At 39.0% G+C, this 22,482-nt stretch overlaps 1 protein-coding gene across 1 annotated transcript in view; it reads left to right on the top strand.

The window, feature by feature from the left end:
* Positions 1-22,482, top strand: part of LOC309493632 (hemicentin-1-like) — an 82,505-nt gene that overhangs the window by 53,161 nt on the left and 6,862 nt on the right. Inside the window, exons 18-27 of the mRNA XM_082162778.1 lie at positions 59-316; positions 447-704; positions 3,071-3,328; positions 3,460-3,717; positions 7,934-8,191; positions 8,279-8,533; positions 11,711-11,965; positions 12,094-12,336; positions 12,420-12,522; positions 12,609-12,654. Of these exons, the coding sequence (XP_082018904.1) occupies positions 59-316; positions 447-704; positions 3,071-3,328; positions 3,460-3,717; positions 7,934-8,191; positions 8,279-8,533; positions 11,711-11,965; positions 12,094-12,336; positions 12,420-12,522; positions 12,609-12,654 (2,192 nt within the window). The remainder of the gene's footprint in view (positions 1-58; positions 317-446; positions 705-3,070; positions 3,329-3,459; positions 3,718-7,933; positions 8,192-8,278; positions 8,534-11,710; positions 11,966-12,093; positions 12,337-12,419; positions 12,523-12,608; positions 12,655-22,482) is intronic.

The following is a 22,482-nucleotide window of genomic DNA, read 5'->3' as shown; positions in this document are numbered from 1 at the left end:
AAATTTGAGTACTAACAAATGCAAAACATGAGTATAGAGTTGAATTTGTCCTTTGCAGACTCACCCAGGAACGTCTCAGTGTCCATCAGTCCATCTGGTGTAATAGTGGAGGGAGATTCAGTGACTCTGAACTGCATCAGTGACTCAAACCCTCCTGCTCTGAACTTCAGCTGGATTAAAGGAGGAACGATTGTAGGATCTAGAAGAATCTACAGCATCTCAAAGATCAGCTCTGATGACAGTGGAGAATACAAGTGCAAGTCCATCAATGAACATGGAGGGACATACTCTGATACTGTGACTTTAAACGTCATGTGTGAGTTTATTATAAAAAAACAAGATGCTGTAGAACATCCCAGCATGTTTATAATGATTTTCATCAATAATTATTTGCACTTTTTTTTTTAATGATCCTTGTAACAATTATGTTTGGTGATTCTTATTAGATCCTCCCAGGAGCGTCTCAGTGTTGATGAGTGGATCTGGTGTAATAGTGGAGGGAGATTCAGTGACTCTGAACTGCATCAGTGACTCAAACCCTCCTGCTCTGAACTTTACGTGGTTTAAAGGAGGAACATTTGTTGAATCTGGAAGAATCTTCAGCATCTCAAAGATCAGCTCTGATGACAGTGGAGAATACAAGTGCAATTCCATCAATAAACATGGAGAGAAATACTCTGATAATGTGACTTTAAACGTCTTTTGTGAGTAATGATGGCTCAGTGCACTACAAAATCCCCATTATATAATCAACACTAGTCAAAACACATATGGTAAAGTGGAAGCAGTTTTAAAGTTAATGAGATAATTAGGTGATTAATTAAGGGATGATGAGCATGAATGATGAACACCTGCTGTTAATAACCAGACTCACTGAAGGAAAGAGAAACACTAAGGACCCTATCTTGCACCCAGCGCAATTGACTTTGTACACAGACGCATGTATCATTCCTATTTTGCACCCGACACACAGCAGACTTTTTCCCTCCACAGACGCACATCGGTAAATTAGGGAATGAACTTGCGCTCCCGGGGGCAGTTCAGCGAAAAGAGGAGGCATGTTCCGGCACAAACGTTCCCTGGTGCTATTTTGCAGTTTCAGAAAACAGTTCCGCCACTGACCAGGAAAAACCTAGTCTAAAGTCAGTGGCGCGTTATTCAGATGCTATTTTAAGGGCAAATGCTTGGCCATAATGTAGCATGTGCACAACGTGCATACACTTTGCTTTTCTCATCTACACAGACGCAGCAGTTCCCATTTTTGCAAACCATACATAATTGCAAGAAAAAATATTACCACATGAGGGAAATCATTGTGGTATCCATGAAGATGTGAAAAAAATAGACATAAATCTAGCTTACACATTTACCCAAATTAGTATATGCCTGTTTAATCAAAGCTAATTTGTGTGGGTTTCTCCCATCCCCATACAATGTCACTTCTCTATCTTTTACGGCCCTGACGAGAACCTCTGTCTTCTAGGCTGTGAACCGCTCCTGGCGTGCGCCTGGCCAATCCACCGTTATAAAAACAATCTGCCATGGAATAAGCGCGCTTGCTCTTAAAGGGAATGTGAGATGACACTCTGATTAGTTAATTGCACGTTACGCCCAAACCACACCTATGAGTAATGTAGCTACTTCAGACCAACCCATTTTAGATTTGAGTCGGGCGCAAGAGTCATTTATCCCGCCGGTATAATATCAACAGAGCCCAAGTTCCGCCCACAAAGTTGCTTGTGTTTCGCGTTTGATACTTGCGTTTCAGATCGTTAAAATAGGGCCCAAGAACTACAACTGACTTCTAGCTACAGCATTAGAGGAAATCAACAGAAGATTAAAGAAGACAATACATCTCTGAACATCTTAGCAGAGGAGGATTAAACAACTCCACAAACAACATTACCAGCTTCACTTATTACTAACCAGATAAACGTTATTTAATTATAATAATAATAATAATAGATTTTATATTTTTAATGCACTTTACATTTCAACGAAATCTCAAAGTGCTATTTCTGTCAGATGTCTTGAAAGTATTTTTGTTTAGTTTTTTTACTAAAAGAGATTTAGATGATGTTTTATTGAACATTTCTGGCCACCATTATGATGATCAGTGTTTTACTTTAGTCGGGCAGTTTGACTTGACTTTTTATGTGCTCTTTAAAAAAGGAAGCCAGAAACAAAGATGATCAGATGAAAAAATGTGTTATCATCATAAGGTAAAATGATTCACTAATCTCACCATAAACAAAAATTGGCTATTTGAAAACTTGGAGTAGCCATTGAAAATGTCCCACGTTAGCTTCCTGTTTCAATGGAAATAAAGGGTATATTTACACGATATGCTTAAAATGTTTTTCCTTTGAGTTTTCCGAGTACAGACGACACCATTGTCAAAATGGTCCCCATTCACACGGATCCGCAAAAAAGTAAAAAAGCGCTGTATTCTGCTGCCAGGCCATTAGATGGAAATGAAACACTACAGACTGAACATTATACGCATGTGCATGACGTCATCCTCTTCAGAGATTCACGTTTTTGCTGTTTACAAAAACTTGCATTTTGGAACTCGTTTTCAAAAGTTTGTTTTTTCAGGCACCCAAAATGCCGTTGTTGTGTAAATGAATGGCCAAAACAGCTACAAAGTTTTGCGATTTTAGTTGAAAACGGTGTCGTGTAAACAGCCCCTAAGTCAATGTAAAAGCTGTGAATTCTAAGTCACTTCAGTTGGCCTTTAATGTATTTATCTTCAGTTAATTTCATCTAAGGCTGTGTTTGAAGTCAGTTCTGGTTGTTTTGTTTCTCTTTTTTTCTGTTTTGTCCTCTTTCCTTCTGTGATTCTGCTCATTATCATCAAGTGTCACCACTAATGGTCAATCATAACTCAATTAATCATTTAATTATCTAATTAACTTTAACATTGCTTCAGTGTTACTCTAACACTCAGTAGAGTGCTCTGAGCATATTTAATTTAGCTCTGGGAATTTTGCCAGGTTTCTGTGATCAAACAAATTTGAGTACTAACAAATGCAAAACATGAGTATAGAGTTTAATTTGTCCTTTGCAGACTCACCCAGGAACGTCTCAGTGTCCATCAGTCCATCTGGTGTAATAGTGGAGGGAGATTCAGTGACTCTGAACTGCATCAGTGACTCAAACCCTCCTGCTCTGAACTTCAGCTGGATTAAAGGAGGAACGATTGTAGGATCTAGAAGAATCTACAGCATCTCAAAGATCAGCTCTGATGACAGGGGAGAATACAAGTGCAAGTCCATCAATGAACATGGAGGGACATACTCTGATACTGTGACTTTAAACGTCATGTGTGAGTTTATTATAAAAAAAACAAGATGCTGTAGAACATCCCAGCATGTTTATAATGATTTTCATCAATAATTATTTGCACAATTTTTTTTAATGATCCTTGTAACAATTATGTTTGGTGATTCTTATTAGATCCTCCCAGGAGCGTCTCAGTGTCCATCAGTCCATCTGGTGTAATAGTGGAGGGAGATTCAGTGACTCTGAACTGCATCAGTGACTCAAACCCTCCTGCTCTGAACTTTACGTGGTTTAAAGGAGGAACATTTGTTGAATCTGGAAGAATCTTCAGCATCTCAAAGATCAGCTCTGATGACAGTGGAGAATACAAGTGCAAGTCCATCAATAAACATGGAGAGAAATACTCTGATAATGTGACTTTAAACGTCTTTTGTGAGTAATGATGGCTCAGTGCACTACAAAATCCTCATTATATAATCAACACTAGTCAAAACACATATGGTAAAGTGGAAGCAGTTTTAAAGTTAATGAGATAATTAGGTGATTAATTAAGGGATGATGAGCATGAATGATGAATACCTGCTGTTAACAATCAGAATCACTGAAGGAAAGAGAAACACTAAGGACCCTATCTTGCACCCAGCGCAATTGACTTTGTACACAGACGCATGTATCATTCCTATTTTGCACCCGACGCACAGCGGACTTTTTCCCTCCAACGACGCACATCGGTAAATTAGGGAATGAACTTGCGCTCCCGGGGGCAGTTCAGCGAAAAGAGGAGGCATGTTCCGGCGCAAACGCTCCCTGGTGCTATTTTGCAGTTTCAGAAAACAATTCCGCCACTGACCAGGAAAAACCTAGTCTAAAGTCAGTGGCATGTTATTCAGATGCTATTTTAAGGGCAAATGCTTGGCCATAATGTAGCATGTGCACAAGGTGCATACACATTGCTTCTCTCATGTGCACAGACGCAGCAGTTCCCATTTTTGCAAACCATACATAATTACAAAGAAAAATATTACCACATGAGGGAAATCATTGTGGTGTCCATGAAGATGTGAAAAAAATAGGCATAAATCTAGCTTACACATTTACCCAAATTAGTATATGCCTGTTTAATCAAAGCTAATTTGTGTGGGTTTCTCCCATCCCCATACAATGTCACTTCTCTGTCTTTTACGGCCCTGACAAGAACGTCGGGTCTTCTTGGCTGTGAACCGCTCCTGGCGTGCGCCTGGCCAATCCACCGTTATAAAAACAATCTGCCATGGAATAAGCGCGCTTGCTCTTAAAGGGAGATGACGCTCTAATTGGTTTATTGCACGTTACGCCCAAACCACACCTATGAGTAATGTAGCTACTTCAGACCAACCCATTTGAGTCTGGCACAAGAGTCATTTATCCCACCGGTATAATAGCAACAGAGCCCAAGTTCCGCCCACAAAGTTGCTTGCGTTTCGCGTTTGATACTTGCGTTTCAGATCGTTAAAATAGGGCCCAAGAACTACAACTGACTTCTAGCCACAGCATTAGAGGAAATCAACAGAAGATTAAAGAAGACAATAAATCTCTGAACATCTTAGCAGAGGAGGATTAAACAACTCCACAAACAACATTACCAGCTTCACTTATTACTAACCAGATAAACTTTATTTCTGTCAGATGCCTTGAAAGTTTTTTTTTTTTTTTTTTTTTTTTTGAGAATTAAAAGAGGTTTAGATGATGATGGTTTATTGAAAATGTCTGGCCACCATTATGATGATCAGTGTTTTACTTTAGTTGGGCAGTTTGACTTGACTTTTTATGTGCTCTTTAAAAAAGGAAGCCAGAAACAAAGATGATCAGATGAAATAGTTTTTATCATCATAAGGTAAAATGATTCACTAATCTCACCATAAACAAAAATTGGCTATTTGAAAACTTGGAGTAGCCATTGAAAATGTCCCACCTTAGCTTCCTGTTTCAATGGAAATAAAGGGTATATTTACACGATATACATAAAACGTTTTTCCTTTGAGTTTTCCGAGTACAGACGACACCATTGTCAAAACGGTCCCCATTCACACGGATCCGCAAAAAAGATAAAAAGCGCTGTATTCTGCTGCCAGGCCATTAGATGGCAATGAAACACTACAGACTGTACATATTACATATATGCATGACGTCATCCTCTCAGAGATTCACGTTTTTGCTGTTTACAAAAACTTGCATTTTGGAACTCGTTTTCAAAAGTTTGTTTTTTCAGGCACCCAAAATGCCGTTGTTGTGTAAATGAATGGCCAAAACGGCTACAAAGTTGTAACCGCACTGGGTAGTACATTAACATTAGCTCAAATGATCTATAGGGAATTTTAATAATCAATCATGAATATGATTAATATATTGCATATTACAGTTACATTAAATTATCGAAGTTGAAAATAGATCGATTGTATATATGAATAATCAATCACAACGAATTATAATTCCTCATTCATATATCAATAGCCTTATTTCAGATCGATTCCATGAGATAACCCTTAATGGAAATTAATGTAATTATCAAACAGTTGTTTGTCCAGCAAACGGCCGTAAGATTAACTTCTCAACTTCTCAATAAAGTTATCACTTCTTATAATTTCAGGAAAATTATGTTTCTGGCCATGGAAACTATTCTCCTGTCCTTATACAATTTAGGTTACTGAAAAGTAACAAGATAAAGCATGTAGCTTGGATCAACATTTCATTGACTTCATAATGTGAGCAGACAGACAGAATCAATCGAGGATATATTGGATTTTAATAATTGCAAAACTAAAGAATACATACTACGATTCACACAGAATATATGTATATACACCCGAAACAAACAAAACGACAAACATTACAAACACGAATTGACAGAGGATGAGAGAATTACAGAGATCAGACGATGAGAGAGAGGTGAGAGAGAATGAGAGAGAGGGAGAAAGTGAAAGCAAAATGTGCGATCAGAGATCGCAGTAGGCTATGGCAAAAATCACAGACAATGTAACCTTTGAGAGAGACAACAAGAAATCACATCAATCGAATCAAATCAATAATCAATACTTGCATATGGTTCTCTTTGTATGAGGAAAGGAGCTGTGCGTTCTTTTGTGTCTTCCGGTGCGAGCAGACTCGTGCGAAGTTTTGAAGGTTCACCGAACGTGAAGTTACCAAAGAAATGATTCAGAGTTCATCTCCCTTGTGGAGGGAGAGGCGAATATGAAAATAAAACTTAGTAAAGAAAAGAAAAGAAAGGTCGGGAGTGACGCGGAGGTGCGCGTCCGGAGACGGTGGCCGAAGCCGAAGTTGGTGTTTCCCGAAGTTTGACCGGAGAGGAAGAGAGAGAGAAACAGGAAAGTTCAGTCTTTTGAGGGAATCCCGTCCCCGCCCCTTTTTGCAGGGAGGGCAAATCATCTGCCGAGATTTTCGAAAAAAAATTGATATTATACTCTGTGAATTAAAACGCATAGAACCATAACGTTTATCACAATCTCTTATCAAAAATCTCCTTCGTCGTGCAGAGGGGATTAAAACAATACCAAGGACGAATATTGACAAAGATAAAAACATAGAGATACATTCTTTTGTTGAACAATGGCACTTTAAGATTACATTACTGTAATTCAAAAACAAAACTACTCTAATATCACACTGGGGAACATGCAAATCACCCGGAACGCTCTTTATAAATTTGTAATAGTTGGTAAAATGAAATTTCACTACGTGGAAGTCCATATATGGCAATGTGCGTGTCTGTGTGTATCTTTATGGTCGGCATCTGTTGCATCCCGTGGTGCTACCACATGAGGGGTTGGGGGTTTAATTTGAAAATGGCCTTCTCAGAGACAAAAGTAGTTTTGTGTTAAAATTCACTTATCAGCCTGAGGAGTCCTAAAAATTGATGAGGGAAGCAGTTAGTCCTAGACACTGAATGGAGCCAGTCTTTGTAATTTGCCTTCAGTTCACAAAGAACAAACGTTAGACACAGCAAGGGAGTTGTTCTGGCACAATCACGGTGATAGTTCGATACAACAGGGGCCTGTTTGTTGATTAATCAATGCGTCGTAAAATGTTAACCAGAGGCCTGCTTGCAGACACTTTTAGACATGGCACCAAGCCACATCATTTAAAGCTTTCTGAATTTGAACATGTACGTGCTCTTATTTGTTTTAGCATGAGAAAAACAATCAGGATTCGGTCAGTCACTACAAAGTTTTACGTTTTTAGTTGAAAACGGTGTTGTGTAAACAGCCCCTAAATCAAAGCATCATACAAAGCTGTGAATTCTAAGTCACTTCAGTTGGCCTTTAATCTCTTTATCTTCAGTTAATTTCATCTAAGGCTGTGTTTTAAGTCAGTTCTGGTTCTTTTGTTTCTATTTTTTCTGTTTTGTCCTCTTTCCTTCTGTGATTCTGCTCATTATCATCAAGTGTCACCACTAATGGTCAATCATAACTCAATTAATCATTGAATTATCTAATTAACTTTAACATTGCTTCAGTGTTACTCTAACACTCAGTAGAGGGCACTGAGCATATTTAATTTAGCTCTGGGAATTTTGCCAGGTTTCTGTGATCAAACAAATTTGAGTACTAACAAATGCAAAACATGAGTATAGAGTTTAATTTGTCCTTTGCAGACTCACCCAGGAACGTCTCAGTGTCCATCAGTCCATCTGGTGTAATAGTGGAGGGAGATTCAGTGACTCTGAACTGCATCAGTGACTCAAACCCTCCTGCTCTGAACTTCAGCTGGATTAAAGGAGGAACGATTGTAGGATCTAGAAGAATCTACAGCATCTCAAAGATCAGCTCTGATGACAGTGGAGAATACAAATGCAAGTCCATCAATGAACATGGAGGGAAATACTCTGATACTGTGACTTTAAACGCCATGTGTGAGTTAATGATAGTTCAGTAATTAACATATTTGTTCATTACCAAATGCAAAACATGAGTACAAAGTTTTCTTTTGTCCTTTTCAGACCCTCCCAGGAGCGTCTCAGTGTCCATCAGTCCATCTGGTGTAATAGTGGAGGGAGATTCAGTGACTCTGAGCTGCATCAGTGACTCAAACCCTCCTGCAGAAATCAGCTGGATTAAAGGAGGAACATTTGTTGAATCTGGAAGAATCTACAGAATCTCAAAGATCAGCTCTGATGACAGTGGACAATACAAGTGCAAGTCCATCAATGAACATGGAGGGAAATACTCTGATAATGTGACTTTAAACGTCTTTTGTGAGTAATGATGGTTCAGTGCACTACAAATTCCCCATTGTATAATCAATACTAGTCATAACACATATGGTAAAGTAAAAGTGGAAGCAGTGTTAAAGTTAATGAGATAATTAGGTGATTAAGGGATGATGAGCATGAATTATGAACACCTGCTGTTAACAATCAGAATCACTCAAGAAAAGAGAAACACTAAGGGCCTATCTTGCACCCAGCGCAATTGACTTTGTACACAGACGCATGTATCATTCCTATTTTGCACCCGACGCACAGCGGACTTTTTCCCTCCACAGACGCACATCTGTAAATTAGGGAATGAACTTGCGCTCCCGGGGGCGGTTCAGCGAAAAGAGGAGGCATGTTCCGGCGCAAACGTTCCCTGGTGCTATTTTGCAGTTTCAGAAAACAATTCCACCACTGACCTATAAATAAATAAAAACCTAGTCTAAAGTCAGTGGTGTGTTATTCAGATGCTATTTTAAGGGTGAATGTTTGGCCATAATGTAGCATGTGCACAACGTGCATACACTTTGCTTCTCTCATCTACACAGACGCAGCAGTTCCCATTTTTGCAAACCATACATAATTACAAAGAAAAATATTACCACATGAGGGAAATCATTGTGGTATCCATGAAGATGTGAAAAAAATAGGCATAAATCTAGCTTACACATTTACCCAAATTAGTATATGCCTTTCCATGCCTTGGAACAAGCGCGCTTGCTCTTAAAGGGAATGTGAGATGACGCTCTGATTGGTTTATTGCACGTTATTCCCAAACCACACCTATGAGTAATGTAGCTACTTCAGACCAACCCATTTTAGATTTGAGTCGGGTGCAAGAGTCATTTATCCCGCCGGTATAATAGCAACAGCGTCCGAGATCCACCCACAAAGTTACTTGCGTTTCGCGTTTGATACTTGCGTTTGTCCATTGTCAACTTAACTTAGAAATTAACCTAAGTTAATTTCATTTTAGTCTGTGTCTGAAGTCAGTTGTAGTTCTTGTGTTTCTGCTCGCCTCTTTTTCTGTTCTCTTCTTTCCTTCAGTGATTCTTTTTGTTAACAGGCTTATTAAGGCTGATATGACTTCATATTTAATATACACAGACTTTGTGGATCAGATAAGGTCCAGTTCTGGTTTATTTATTTGCTCTTGGCTGACATGTGGCATTGCTATGGCCTGCTTGTGGCCCAGATCTGGCAAACCGGAGCAGTTCGCCCAATGGCCTTCATTCCACGCTGCATGTGGGCCAGATCATCTTTCCACATGTGCCAGATGTGGGCCGGATCTGGGCCGACACAATGTTGCTATGTGGGAACTGTGATCAACAAATTAATTACATTTAATTCACATTTATTTGTATAACAGATTTCAAATGCAGCTTTACAGAAAATGTATGTGTCTACATTACAATTTAGAGCGATCTGTTATCAGAGTTGACTGTGTCCAAGAAATGCATTTCAGAAATGTACATTTACACAACAAAATATCCAGAGTTAAATTAACATGCACATTGAAAAGACAAGTGTAAATGCACTTCTGATCGGAATGTTATCCGATCAGTGTGTCCAGGTTTGCAGGTAGTCGAGGACGCATTGTGATTGGATCTCAGTGTAATGTAAACGCAATCCAGCCATTGTGTCTGCATTCACTGGTGGGCGTCACACAAAACCCCGCCCACTGTAATTATTCCCCCTCCTCTCTCCAGGAATTGCTGCATGTAGCTGTGTGGTTTCGCAATATAGTCGAGTGCGAAGTACATCGCAAATATACTGAAATGTTTACTTTCGCACCCTAAAGTTGCAGAACCATTCATTTTCTGTAAAGAACACGCATTTTTCCCACCACAGCTGGCAACGTTCTTGGATACGTTTCTCTTTACCGTTTCCATACGGCATCTATCCACTTTATTAGTACTTGCAGCCTCTTCATCCTCCTCAACTTGCGAGATTTGTAAAATGTACCTCAACTGAAAACTGTTTTTTAAAAGAAAACCCACCACTTCAGGTCGACTTTGTACCGAAGCCATACTTTTTTTTTTGGAGACAAATGCAATATCCGATCAGTTATCCAGATACAGATGCCACTTTATGTGGACAGGTGTAAACGCACCTTGTCCTGATTGGCTTATGATCCAATCTGCTTGATCGGATGTCGGTGATCGAATGTTAATGCCAAGTGTAAATGCAGCCTTTACTTCTGTTAATTCTCAATAAGAACTTCTGTAGGCGTCTGACATAAATAAAGTCAGTCTGGTTAGTAATAAGTGAAGATTCCTGTTTGTGGAGTTGTTAAATCCTCCTTGCTGAGATCTTCACAGATTTAATGTCTTCTTTTCTCTTCAGTTGATTTCATCTTAGACTGTGGCTGAAGTCAGTTGTAGATCTTGTGTTTCTCTTTCCTTCAGTGATTCTGCTTGTTAACAGCAGGTGTTCATCACTAATGCTCAATCATCACTTAATTAATCCCTTAATTGTCTTATTAACTTTATTTCTAAGGGGCCTATTAACATGACACCGTTCTCAACTTTTTTTTGCCATTCATTTTCACGACAACAGCGTTTTGGGTGTCTGAAAACGCAAACTTTTGAAAACGGTCTCTGTGTAAAGAACAAAAAAGAAAATATCTGAAGTCGATGACGTCATGCACATGCATATAACGTTTTCAGTCTATAGTGTTTCATCGCCATCTAACGGCCTGGCAGCAGAATACAGCGTTTTTTGTCTTTTTTGCAGATCTGTGTGAATGGGGATCGTTTTGACAATGGTGTCGTCTGGAAAAAATTTCTCTGTTTTAAGCAAATCGTTTTCATGTAAACGTATTCCATTATTCAGTGTTACTTTAACACTCTTTAGAGTGGGACCATATGTATTCTGGGCAGAGTAAATTTAACTCTGGGGATTTTGCTGTGTACACATTACGGAGGTAACAATGCATTAATTTATGGCATAAACTATGAGCTTGTTGAGGCAATGAATACATGTTAACAAATGGATACATAGAAAAAATTTACCTTGGTGCATGTTGATTCAGAGTTTGTGTCATTTGAAGTCCTCTCAGGAGTTGGCGCTATCTCTGTTGTTGAAGTCTTCTGAAGTCTTCATAAGAGGCTGGACCCAAACTAGAACTGGCATAACAAATGCCATGAGTATAGAGTTTTCTTCTGTTCTTTTCAGACTCACCCAGGAACGTCTCAGTGTCCATCAGTCCATCTGAAGTAATAGTGGAGGGAGATTCAGTGACTCTGAACTGCATCAGTGACTCAAACCCTCCTGCAGAAATCAGCTGGTTTAAAGGAGGAACGATTGTAGGATCTGGAAGAATCTACAGCATCTCAAAGATCAGCTCTGATGACAGTGGAGAATACAAGTGCAAGTCCATCAATGAACATGGAGAGAAATACTCTGATGCTGTGACTTTAAACGTCATGTGTGAGTTTAATATAAAACACAAGATGCTGTTGAACATTCCAGCATGTTTATAATGATTTTCATCAATAATTATTTGCACAAAATGTTTTATGATTCCTTATAACAATAAGTTCGGTGATTGTTATTAGACCCACCCAGGAATGTCTCAGTGTTGATAAGTGGATCTGGTTTAATAGTGGAGGGAGATTCAGTGACTCTGAACTGCATCAGTGACTCAAACCCTCCTGCTCTGAACTTCAGCTGGTTTAAGGAGAATGAAACCTCAGCTGTAGGATCTGGACAGAGTTTCAGTGCACTACAGAGTGGACGCTTCGACTGTCAGGCTCACAATCAACATGGATCTCAGAGATCAGACGGTGTAACTGTCACAGGTGAAGCTTTTGTAAGAGCAAATCTGTATATCTTTCTTCAGTCTGGACTGTTAATCTTAGCTGATAATGTTTCACTCTTTCAGTGCATCACAGATCCAGTTGGCATGAAGTATTTGGGATCACAGTGGAATGTGGAGCAATATTCATCCTCGTCATCATCATTATCATCGTCATCCTGTTTATAATGTGAGATCCACAAACAACTTTGATAATTTCAAATATAGTCATCATTATGCTGTTAATTTCTGTCATTATTTCTGTCATTATTACAGAAAGAAACGAAGGAGTGTTAAATCTGAAGATCTCACTGAGGATCCGGTAATTGATCCAAACACAACATGACTTTACAGAAGCAGAAAATAAATCGCTCAGCCGTTATCTGTATAATCATATGTCTTCATGATCTGCATGCAGGAACAAAAATACAGCAGGAGCAGCAGAGTCTGATTCAGAAACAAATGAGTCGATTCTAAATATATATATGAGCAATATCACACAAGTAGTAGTGCAGTATTGCTGTATATCAGCATGGCTGTGATTCGGCCCTAGGTAATCACAGTGTGCGGATATACAACCAAATCGCACGGCTAGTGATTGTGATATTGCGTTTATACAACAGTTCGATGGCACACGTGAGTAAATAAATAAGAAATTACAACGAAGTGACTTTTAAGCAAGTGACTTTTAAGCTACACTGTGTGTGAGATTTTCTCCCATCTAGCGTTGACATTGTATATGACTACACAGCAAAATCCCCAGTGTTAAATCAACACTGCTCAGAGCAAATATGGTCCCATTCTACAGAGTGTTAAAATAACACTGAAGCAGAGTTAAAGTTAATGAGATAATTAAGTGATTAATTGAGTGATGATTGAGCATTAGTGATGAACACCTGCAGTTAACAAGCAGAATCACTGAAGGAAAGAGAAACACAAGAACTACAACTGACTTTTAGGGCGCTTTCACACTGGCAGTTTAGTGCGGACCGGGGCACGGTTCGCATGAAAAATCGCTAATGTGAACGCTGTCATCGGACCCGGGTGCGCACTAGAGTACCGAACCCGAGACTACCTGGAGGAGGTGGTCTGATCTCGGTTGCTCCAGAACCGTGGCGCGGTTTGCATTAATGTGCAAGCAACACGGACTCGGGTGCGCGCTTGTTCAGGAAGTATAGTATCCCGCGCATGCGTATCACTGTCGAATATCATTGTTTCCTCACACGAGTTGTATTCTCCATGCGTTTTCCGTGTGCGTTTGCAATGACGTAAGATCACTGCAAACGCACCTGGGTTCGATACAACTAATTGAGTGTGAAACCAGACCAACGCTGCGGGGGGCGCCGGGAACTAGCGCACTCGGGTTCGGACCGCAGCAAACGAACCCAGTGGAAAAATGCCCTAAGTCACAGCCTTAGATTGAATCAACTAAAGATAAAAAGAAGAGATTCAATCTGTGAAGATCTCAGCAGAGGAGGATTAAACAACTCCACAAACAGCATTACCAGCTTCACTTATTACTAACCAGACTGACTTTATTTATGTCATATGAACAGAGGTTTAGATGTTGATGTTTTAAAATGTTTGGGCACCATTATGGTGATGGGTGTTTCCTTTAGTTGGGCAGTTTGAATCTTGGCATTTTATGGACAGTTTTGGTCTTTGTAACAGTATTTACCAAAGCACATCATTTGTTACAAACCAATGCCAAAAACAAAGGTGTTCAGGTGGTTTAGTTTTCATTATTATAAAGTAGAGTGATTCACTAATCTTTTCCCTGATCATAAGTTGTCATTTGTTATTAAAAAATAGCTTACACCTTTCTTGATACAGAGCAGACATTTTTATATACATTGCCACATTTTTTTGAAAATCATTATTTTTATTTTTTTTAGGAACAAACAGACATCAAGAAGCAGCATATGAATCTCAACAATGGTGACATGCTTCATGCTGCAATGCATGCAGGGAGCCAAGCGTTTTATACTATGGTGCCTCCCAGAATGCATTGCGGCATACAAAGCATGTCACCATTGTTGAGATTCATATGTGGATTCTTGATGTCTGTGTGTTTGTCCAACATCAACATCTAAACCTCTGTTAATTCTCAATAAGAACTGTAGACGTCTGACAGAAATAAAGTCAAACTGGTTAGTAATAAGGGAAGCTGGTAATGCTGTTTGTGGAGTTGTTTAATCCTCCTCTGCTGAGATCTTCACAGATTTAATGTCTTCTTTTTATCTTTAGTTGATTTAATCTAAGGCTGTGACTAAGGGCGCTTTCACACTGGCAGTTTAGTGCGGACCGGGGCACGGTTCGCATGAAAAATCGCTAATGTGAACGCTGTCATCGGACCCGGGTGCGCACTAGAGTACCGAACCCGAGACTACCTGGAGGAGGTGGTCTGAGCTCGGTTGCTCCCGAACCGTGGCGCGGTTCGCGTTAATGTGCAAGCAACACGGACTCGGGTGCGCGCTTGTTCAGGAAGTATAGTATCCCGCGCATGCATATCACTGTCGAATATCATTGTTTCCTCACACGAGTTGTATTCTCCATGCGTTTTCCGTGTGCGTTTGCGATGATGTAAGATCACTGCAAACGCACCTGGGTTCGATACAACTAATTGAGTGTGAAACCAGACCAACGCTGCGGGGGGCGCCAGGAACTAGCGCACTCGGGTTTGGACCGCAGCAAACGAACCCAGTGGAAAAACGCCCTAAAAGTCAGTTGTAGTTCTTGTGTTTCTCTTTCCTTCAGTGATTCTGCTTGTTAACTGCAGGTGTTCATCACTAATGCTCAATCATCACTCAATTAATCACTTAATTATCTCATTAACTTTAACTCTGCTTTAGTGTTACTTTAACACTCTGTAGAGTGGGACCATATTTGCTCTGAGCAGTGTTGATTTAACACTGGGGATTTTGCTGTGTACCAACTGAATATTTCTTTCTAGCCCCTCTCATTCCGAGGGCGTTTTAACTCCTACAGTGGCCGTATTATGAGTATCTCCCCCTCGCATTCGTCACAGTGCCACTGAGTAAAAGCGCGAAAGGCGAAGCTTGAATTTCTAGGTCCCTCTTTGGCAGAGTTGTATAGTCCAGGGGTCCGAAAGTAGAAGTCCTGCCATATGTTTATTCCACCCATGAACTCAGTCAGCTGATTTCACTAATTAGTTCTCTCTCCTGCTGAATTAGCAAATCCAGGTGATTGGAACAAAATACTGAGGAGGACTTTTACTTTTCTGAACCTGGACTTTACACCTCTGCATAGCAATGCCACATGTCAGCCAAGAGTAAAGAAATAAACCAGAACTGGACCTTATCGTAGCCAAAAAATTATGCAGCTGAATTGACCTATAATTTAGTTTGATTCTAAATATTTGCTTTTATTTTTTGCTGTTGTGTTTTGTTGTGAATTAGTAGCTTTTCAGTGATGTTCTGAATTAATCTTGTTATCTAAATATTATTTGTGATTGTCACCATTGTTGAGATTCATACGCTGATTGTTGATATCTGTGTGTGTCAGGATAGGTCAGTTTTTTGTTTGTTTCATCCTTGTTAAAAGATTTAAAACGATTGATATATTGTTGGATCTCATGCTGCAATAACACAAGGTTTGTGACGTGAATATATTAGTGGAACAACATAATTGTTAGATTATAAAAACCTCAGTGATACAGTCTATTTCATGATGATTATAAAAACTATCATCACCTGATCTCATTTCACTTTAGCTTTCTTTGCTGCTGCAAATGTGTTTGACAAACACACAGTCACTGCAGCCCAAAAAAAACAAAAGATTTATTAAGAGTTAAGAGCCCAACTAATGGAAACACTAATCACTGTTATGGTGACTTCAAATGAAACAGAGTTAAACCTCTGTTAATTCTCAATAAAACTTTTGTAGACGTCTGACAGAAATAAAGTCAGTCTGGTTAGTAATAAGTGAAGCTGGTAAGGCTGTTTGTGGAGTTGTTTAATCCTCCTCTGCTGAGATCTTCACAGATTTAATGTCTTCTTTTCTCTTCAGTTGATTTCATCTAAGATTGTGGCTGAAATTACTCCATATTTAATATACACAGATTTTTTGGCTACGATAAGGTCCAGTTCTGGTTTATTTCTTTACTCTTGGCTGACATGTGGCATTGCTATGCAGAGGTGTAAAGTCCAGGTTCAGAAAGTAAAAGTCCTCCTCAGTATTTTGTTCCAATCACCTGGATTTGCTAATTCAGACAGGAGAGAGAACTAATTAGTGAAATCAGCTGCTGAGTTCATGGGTGGAATAAACATATGGCAGGACTTTTACTTTCTGACCCCTGGACTATACAACTCTGCTCTTTGGCTAATGTATTTTTTTTAAGATGGACGCGCAACACGGCTGCCGCCATTTGACTGACTCACTCGTATGTATTCTGAATGGCACAGATTCTACGTAGGGTTGTTCCGATTCCGATAATGTCACACCAAGATTCCTGACTTGATGTTTAGTTGTTTGACCCCTAGAGTGAAGGTATGCGTTCACTTTGAGAACTTCATCTTTGTTTCCAAACGCAATAACTTCAGTTTTGTCTTTGTTTAATTGAAGAAAGTTTTGACACATCCAACTGTTGACTTCATCAATGCATCGGCACAAGGAGTCAATGGGGCTGTAATCATTAGGCGATAGGGCTAAGTACAGCTGTGTGTCGTCTGCATAGCTGTGGTAAGCAATTTGGTTATTTCTCATTATTTGGCTCATTGGGAGCATATACAGGTTGAACAGGAGTGGCGCAAGAATTGAGCCTTGAGGGACTTCGCATGTCATGGATGTCCACTCAGACTTATGGTCTCCTATACTAACATAATAACCTCTCCCATCTAAGTATGACCTGAACCATTTTAGGACTATCCCAGAAAGCCCCACCCAGTTTTCCAGCCTGTCAAGAAGTATGTTATGATCGACAGTGTCAAATGCAGCACTGAGGTCGAGTAGTACCAGCACTGATAATTTTCCTGAATCAGTATTTAAGCGAATATCGTTTATTATCTTTATGAGCGCTGTCTCTGTGCTGTGATGCGGTCGGAAACCAGATTGAAAATTGTCAAAGTATCCATTCGAGCTTAAGAATTTGTTCAGCTGATTGAAGATAAATTTTTCAATGATCTTGCCTATGAAAGGAAGATTTGAGATCGGTCCATAGTTGCTTAATATGGTCTTATCCAGATTGCTCTTTTTCAGCAGGGGCTTGACAACTGCAGTTTTCAGGGAGTTTGGAAAACTCCCAGAAAGAAGTGAGGCATTTACCACTTCTAGAAGATCTGCTTCTAAACTGTTTAGCACACTTTTGAAAAAAGATGTGGGAAGTGTGTCAAGAGCGCATGTTGATGTTTTAAGGTGTTGTACGGTTTCTTCCAAAATTTTGCCATCAATTTCTTTGAAGTCAGACATAGTAACTACTTTCTCAGGTGGTCTGATCTGTCTGACCCCAGCGCAACTCAAGGATGTGCTGATCACTTTTCTGATATTATTGATTTTCTCAGAGAAGAAAGAAGCAAACTCACTGCACTTGTTGTCTGAGAGCATTTCACTGGGAATCTGGCTTGGGGGGTTTGTCAGTCTCTCTACAGTAGCAAAAAGAGTGCGTGTGTTGTTTAAATTGCTGTTTATGATATTTGAGAAGAAAGTCTGTCTAGCTTTGCCTAGTTCCATATTGAAAGCATGCAGGCCGTCTTTGTAGATGTTATAATGGACTACAAGTTTTGTCTTCCGCCACATGCGCTCTGCTTTTCTGCATTGTCTTTTCATATTTTTGCACTGCTGTTGAGTTTCTCCAAGGTGCTTTTTGTCTGCCACTCTTCTTCCTGACTTTAACAGGAGCAATATCATCAATTATATTTTTAACTTTTGAGTTAAAAGAATCAAGGAGAAAATCAACAGAGTCAGCAGATATGCTTGGTGTTAAGGATATAGCCTTCATAAATAGTACACAGCAAAAACTCCAGTGTTAAATTAACACTCCTGGGAGTACATATGAGACCACACTTGTAGAGTGTAAAGTGTTAAAATATGAGTGTTAAATTAACACTCAAGAGTGTTAAAGTTAATGAGATAATTAAGTGATTAATTGAGTGATGATTGATCATTATTGAAGACACCTGATGTTAACAAGCAGAATCACTGAAGGAGAAAATCACAAATTGTAAGCCACCGTTATGGTGATGGGTGTTTGCTTTAGTTGGGCTCTTGACCCTTATATTATTAACTTTAGATTTTGTTTGGCTGTTGTATCTGAGTTATAACTGCCAGATGAACAAAGAAAAAAAGTTATCTGATGGTGTTGGTTATATTATGACAATCATCATTTGAACTTGATTACTGAACTCATATTTCTGACTTAGATTTATGTTGTTGGTTACAGCATAACTGTGATTCTGCATAAATATCCAGAATTTTAGATATAATACAAAGGACTTCTTAAAAGTTTTTTTTTTTTTTTTAATCGTTCTTTTAGGCACACACAGACGTCAAGATTCAGTCTATGCATCTAAACAGAATATTCAATTAGGAAAAGTAAATTACATAGACAATTCAGATCATAATTTATTCATACCGCAATGCATGATGGGAGCCATTAATGAGTTGTGATTGGTGGCAGCCACTGCAACATGCTTTATTATTGTCACCATTGTTGAGATTCACAGGCTGATTATTGATGTCAGTGTGTCTAAATAAATTAATTAATTTGAAAGTCTTTTGATCAGAACAATGTTTATTAAATATTTTGGATTACATGAAAAATACTGAAAATCATATGCTGTAGAATCACAGAGTTGTTGTAATTAACAAATCCAAACTATCTCAATAAGTTTAGTTTTTCAGATCACAACATGATTATGTCAAAACATAACCAACACCATCAGATCACATTTTTTCTTTGTTCATCTGACTGTTATAAATCAATAACAGCAGACAAGCAAAATTTAAAGTAAACTTGTAAAGGTCAAGAGCCCAACTAAAGCAAACAATAATCACCATAACGGTGGCTTACAATTTGTGATTTTCTCCTTCAGTGATTCTGCTTGTTAACATCAGGTGTCTTCAATAATGATCAATCATCACTAAATTAATCACTTAATTATCTTATTAACTTTAACACTCTTGAGTGTTAATTTAACACTCATATTTTAACACTTTACACTCTACAAGTGTGGTCTCATATGTACTCCCAGGAGTGTTAATTTAACACTGGAGTTTTTGCTGTGTACACTAGTGTTCTCATTTAAGCATCTCTTCTTGACAGACACAGATCTAGCTTCAGTGGCAGGAGAGATCAATATATCAAAGAAAATACAGAAATGATCAGACAGTGCTACATCCTTAATAACAATCGATGAAATGTTTAGACCCTTACTGATAAGTAAATCTAGAGTGTGTCCATGATTGTGTGTGGGTCCATGTACATGCTGAGTCAGATCAAAAGTTTTTAAAACAGTTTTGATTTATTTTGCCATATTGTTTTCTGCATTATCTATGTGAATGTTAAAATCTCCAGCAATGGCAAAACCTTGATAACAGTTCTGTAAAGTCCTCAGCAAAGGCTGGAGAATATTTTGGAGGCCTGTAAATAATGATAAGTAAAATGCGAGGAGCACCTTTTAACACAGTACCCAGATATTCGAAAGACGGGTAATTCCCAAATGATATTTGCTTACATTGATAGATATCTTTAAAAAGAGCAGCTAGACCCCCACCTCTCTTAACAGCTCTGCAGACACTCATAAAAGTAAAGTTAGGAGGGGCTGTTTCATTGAGGATTGTTGCACTGCAGCTGTCTTCTAGCCAGGTTTCATTTAGAAGCATAAAGTCCAGGTTGTTTGTGGTTATTAAGTCGTTGACTAGAAGTGATTTATTTTTAAGTGAGCGAATGTTTAAAAGTGCTAACTTAACAGTCTTACTTTTTGTCCCCACAGCAATCTTAGTTTGACATGTAATAGGCACCAGATTAGTTGGGTTTGCTGTACGGCTATTGAAGGCCTTAGACTTTCTATCTTGTAATAGAACAGCAATAGAGAAAGATACAGGCACACTGGGTTCCCGCTTGTTCTGTAAACATTTGAGAAAGTTACTGTTATCATAGCAGGAACCCAAAACACATCACTGAGAGTTGGTATCAGTTGTTTTTGGTTCACCTCGAGCAGATGGAGGAGGGTGTGGGCCCTGGCGTTTTGGCCGAAGAGGCCGAAGAGCTCTCACAGGAGGGGGCGGGCGAGCTCGGCGCGCAGGCCTTGGTGTTTGAGGTGCCTGACTTTTTTTGGTTGGTATCTGGGGGCTTGCAGCAAAAGAGTGGGATAGTCTGGTTCCAGCATGCACCAGTTCTTCCATTTTCTGTGAGAAGCACAGGAGTGGAGTTGCTGGCGAGAGGGAAAAAGTATCTGGTGAAAGGGGTTGTTGCTCAGGTGTTATCGGAGGCTGGGATATGCTGTCCTGGCTTCCCTGGCTGTTTTCCAGGAAGTCGTCCTTCACAGCAAAAACTCCAGTGTTAAATGAACTCTCCTGGGAGTTTATATGGCTCCGGACTCAAGAGTGTTAAAGTGTTAAAATACGAGTGTTAAATTAACACTCAAGAGTGTTAAAGTTAATGAGATAATTAAGTGATTCATTGAGTGATGATTGAGCATTATTGAAGATACCTGATGTTAACAAGCAGAATCACTGAAGGAGAAAAAGCACAATTTTAAGTCACCATTATGGAGATCCGTGTTTGCTTTAGTTGGGCTCTTGACCCTTACATGTTTAACTTTAGTTTTTATTTGGTTGTTGTATCTGAATTATAACTACCAGATGAACAAAGAGAAAAGTTGATCAGGTGGTGTTGGTTATGTTTTGACATCATCATCATTTGACCTGAATCGCTAAACTCATTCAGAGTCTAATCTCTGGCTTAAATGTATATTGTTAATTACAGCATCACTGTGATTCTACAGTACAAAATCCAGAATTTTCTAAATAATCCAACGGATGTTTTAAAAGTTGTTCTGATGAAGATAAAAATCTTTCTTTTAGACACACACAGACATCAAGAATCAGTGTATGAATCTCAACAATGGTGACAAACAGAATGTTCAATTAGGAAAAGGAAATTACTAAGACACTTCAGATCATAATTTATTCATACCGCAATGCATGATGGGAGCCATAAATTAGTTTTGATTGGTGGCACCCAGAATGCACTGCAACATGCTTTATTATTGTCACCATTGTTGAGATTCACAGGCTGATTATTGATGTCAGTGTGTCTCAATAAATTTATTTTCAAAGTCTTTTGATCAGAACAACTTTTGAGGAATATTTTGGATTATATTAAAAATGCTGAAAATTGTTTGATATAGAATCACATGCTGCTGTAATCAACAAGTTAGTCATAACTCTCGAAATGAGATTTGTGATTCAGGTCAATTTATGATTATATCAAAACATAACCTGATCACCTTTCCTCTTTTTTTTCATCTGGCAGTTATAACTCAGATACAACAGCCAAACAAAATCTAAAGTTAATGATTAAAGGGTCAAGAGCCCAACTAAAGCAAACACTGATCACCATAATGGTGGCTTAATTTTCTCCGTCAGTGATTCTGCTTGTTAACATCAGGTGTCTTCAATAATGGTCAATCATCACTCAATGAATCACTTAATTAGCTCATTAACTTTAACACTCTTGAGTGTTAATTTAACACTCATATTTTAACACTTTAACACTCTTGAGTCTGGAGCCATATAAACTCCCAGGAGAGTTCATTTAACACTGGAGTTTTTGCTGTGTTGGGTGCTGAATCTTGGAGCAGTTCTAATATGTCTGTCTGTGGTGAGCTCTGTGGGCAGGGCTCAGCTGAGATGGTGTCCGTGAGCAGAGGTTGTTGTGGCTCAGTGGTGTTATCATTGTCCTTGTGTGATATGTCAACCGCATGTCCATTTTGCTGCTGAAGTGAAGTCCCGTGTTCATTCATACTGTTTCCAGGTGTGTGTGTGTGTGTCGTTCAGATTGACACACACTGCAGAAGGATGATTGAGGGAGAAGTCGATATTGTCCTTTAACACTCTTGAACCAAGTTTGTTTGGGTGATGGCCATCCCGATGAAATAGTTGTCTCTGACTCCAGAAAAGATTGAAGTTG

This window comes from Leuciscus leuciscus (genome assembly GCF_965113295.1).
Source record: "Leuciscus leuciscus genome assembly, chromosome: 3".
Lineage (NCBI taxonomy): Eukaryota > Metazoa > Chordata > Actinopteri > Cypriniformes > Leuciscidae > Leuciscus > Leuciscus leuciscus.
Note: the sequence above shows the minus strand (reverse complement) of the source record. Positions and strands in the feature narration are given on the sequence as shown.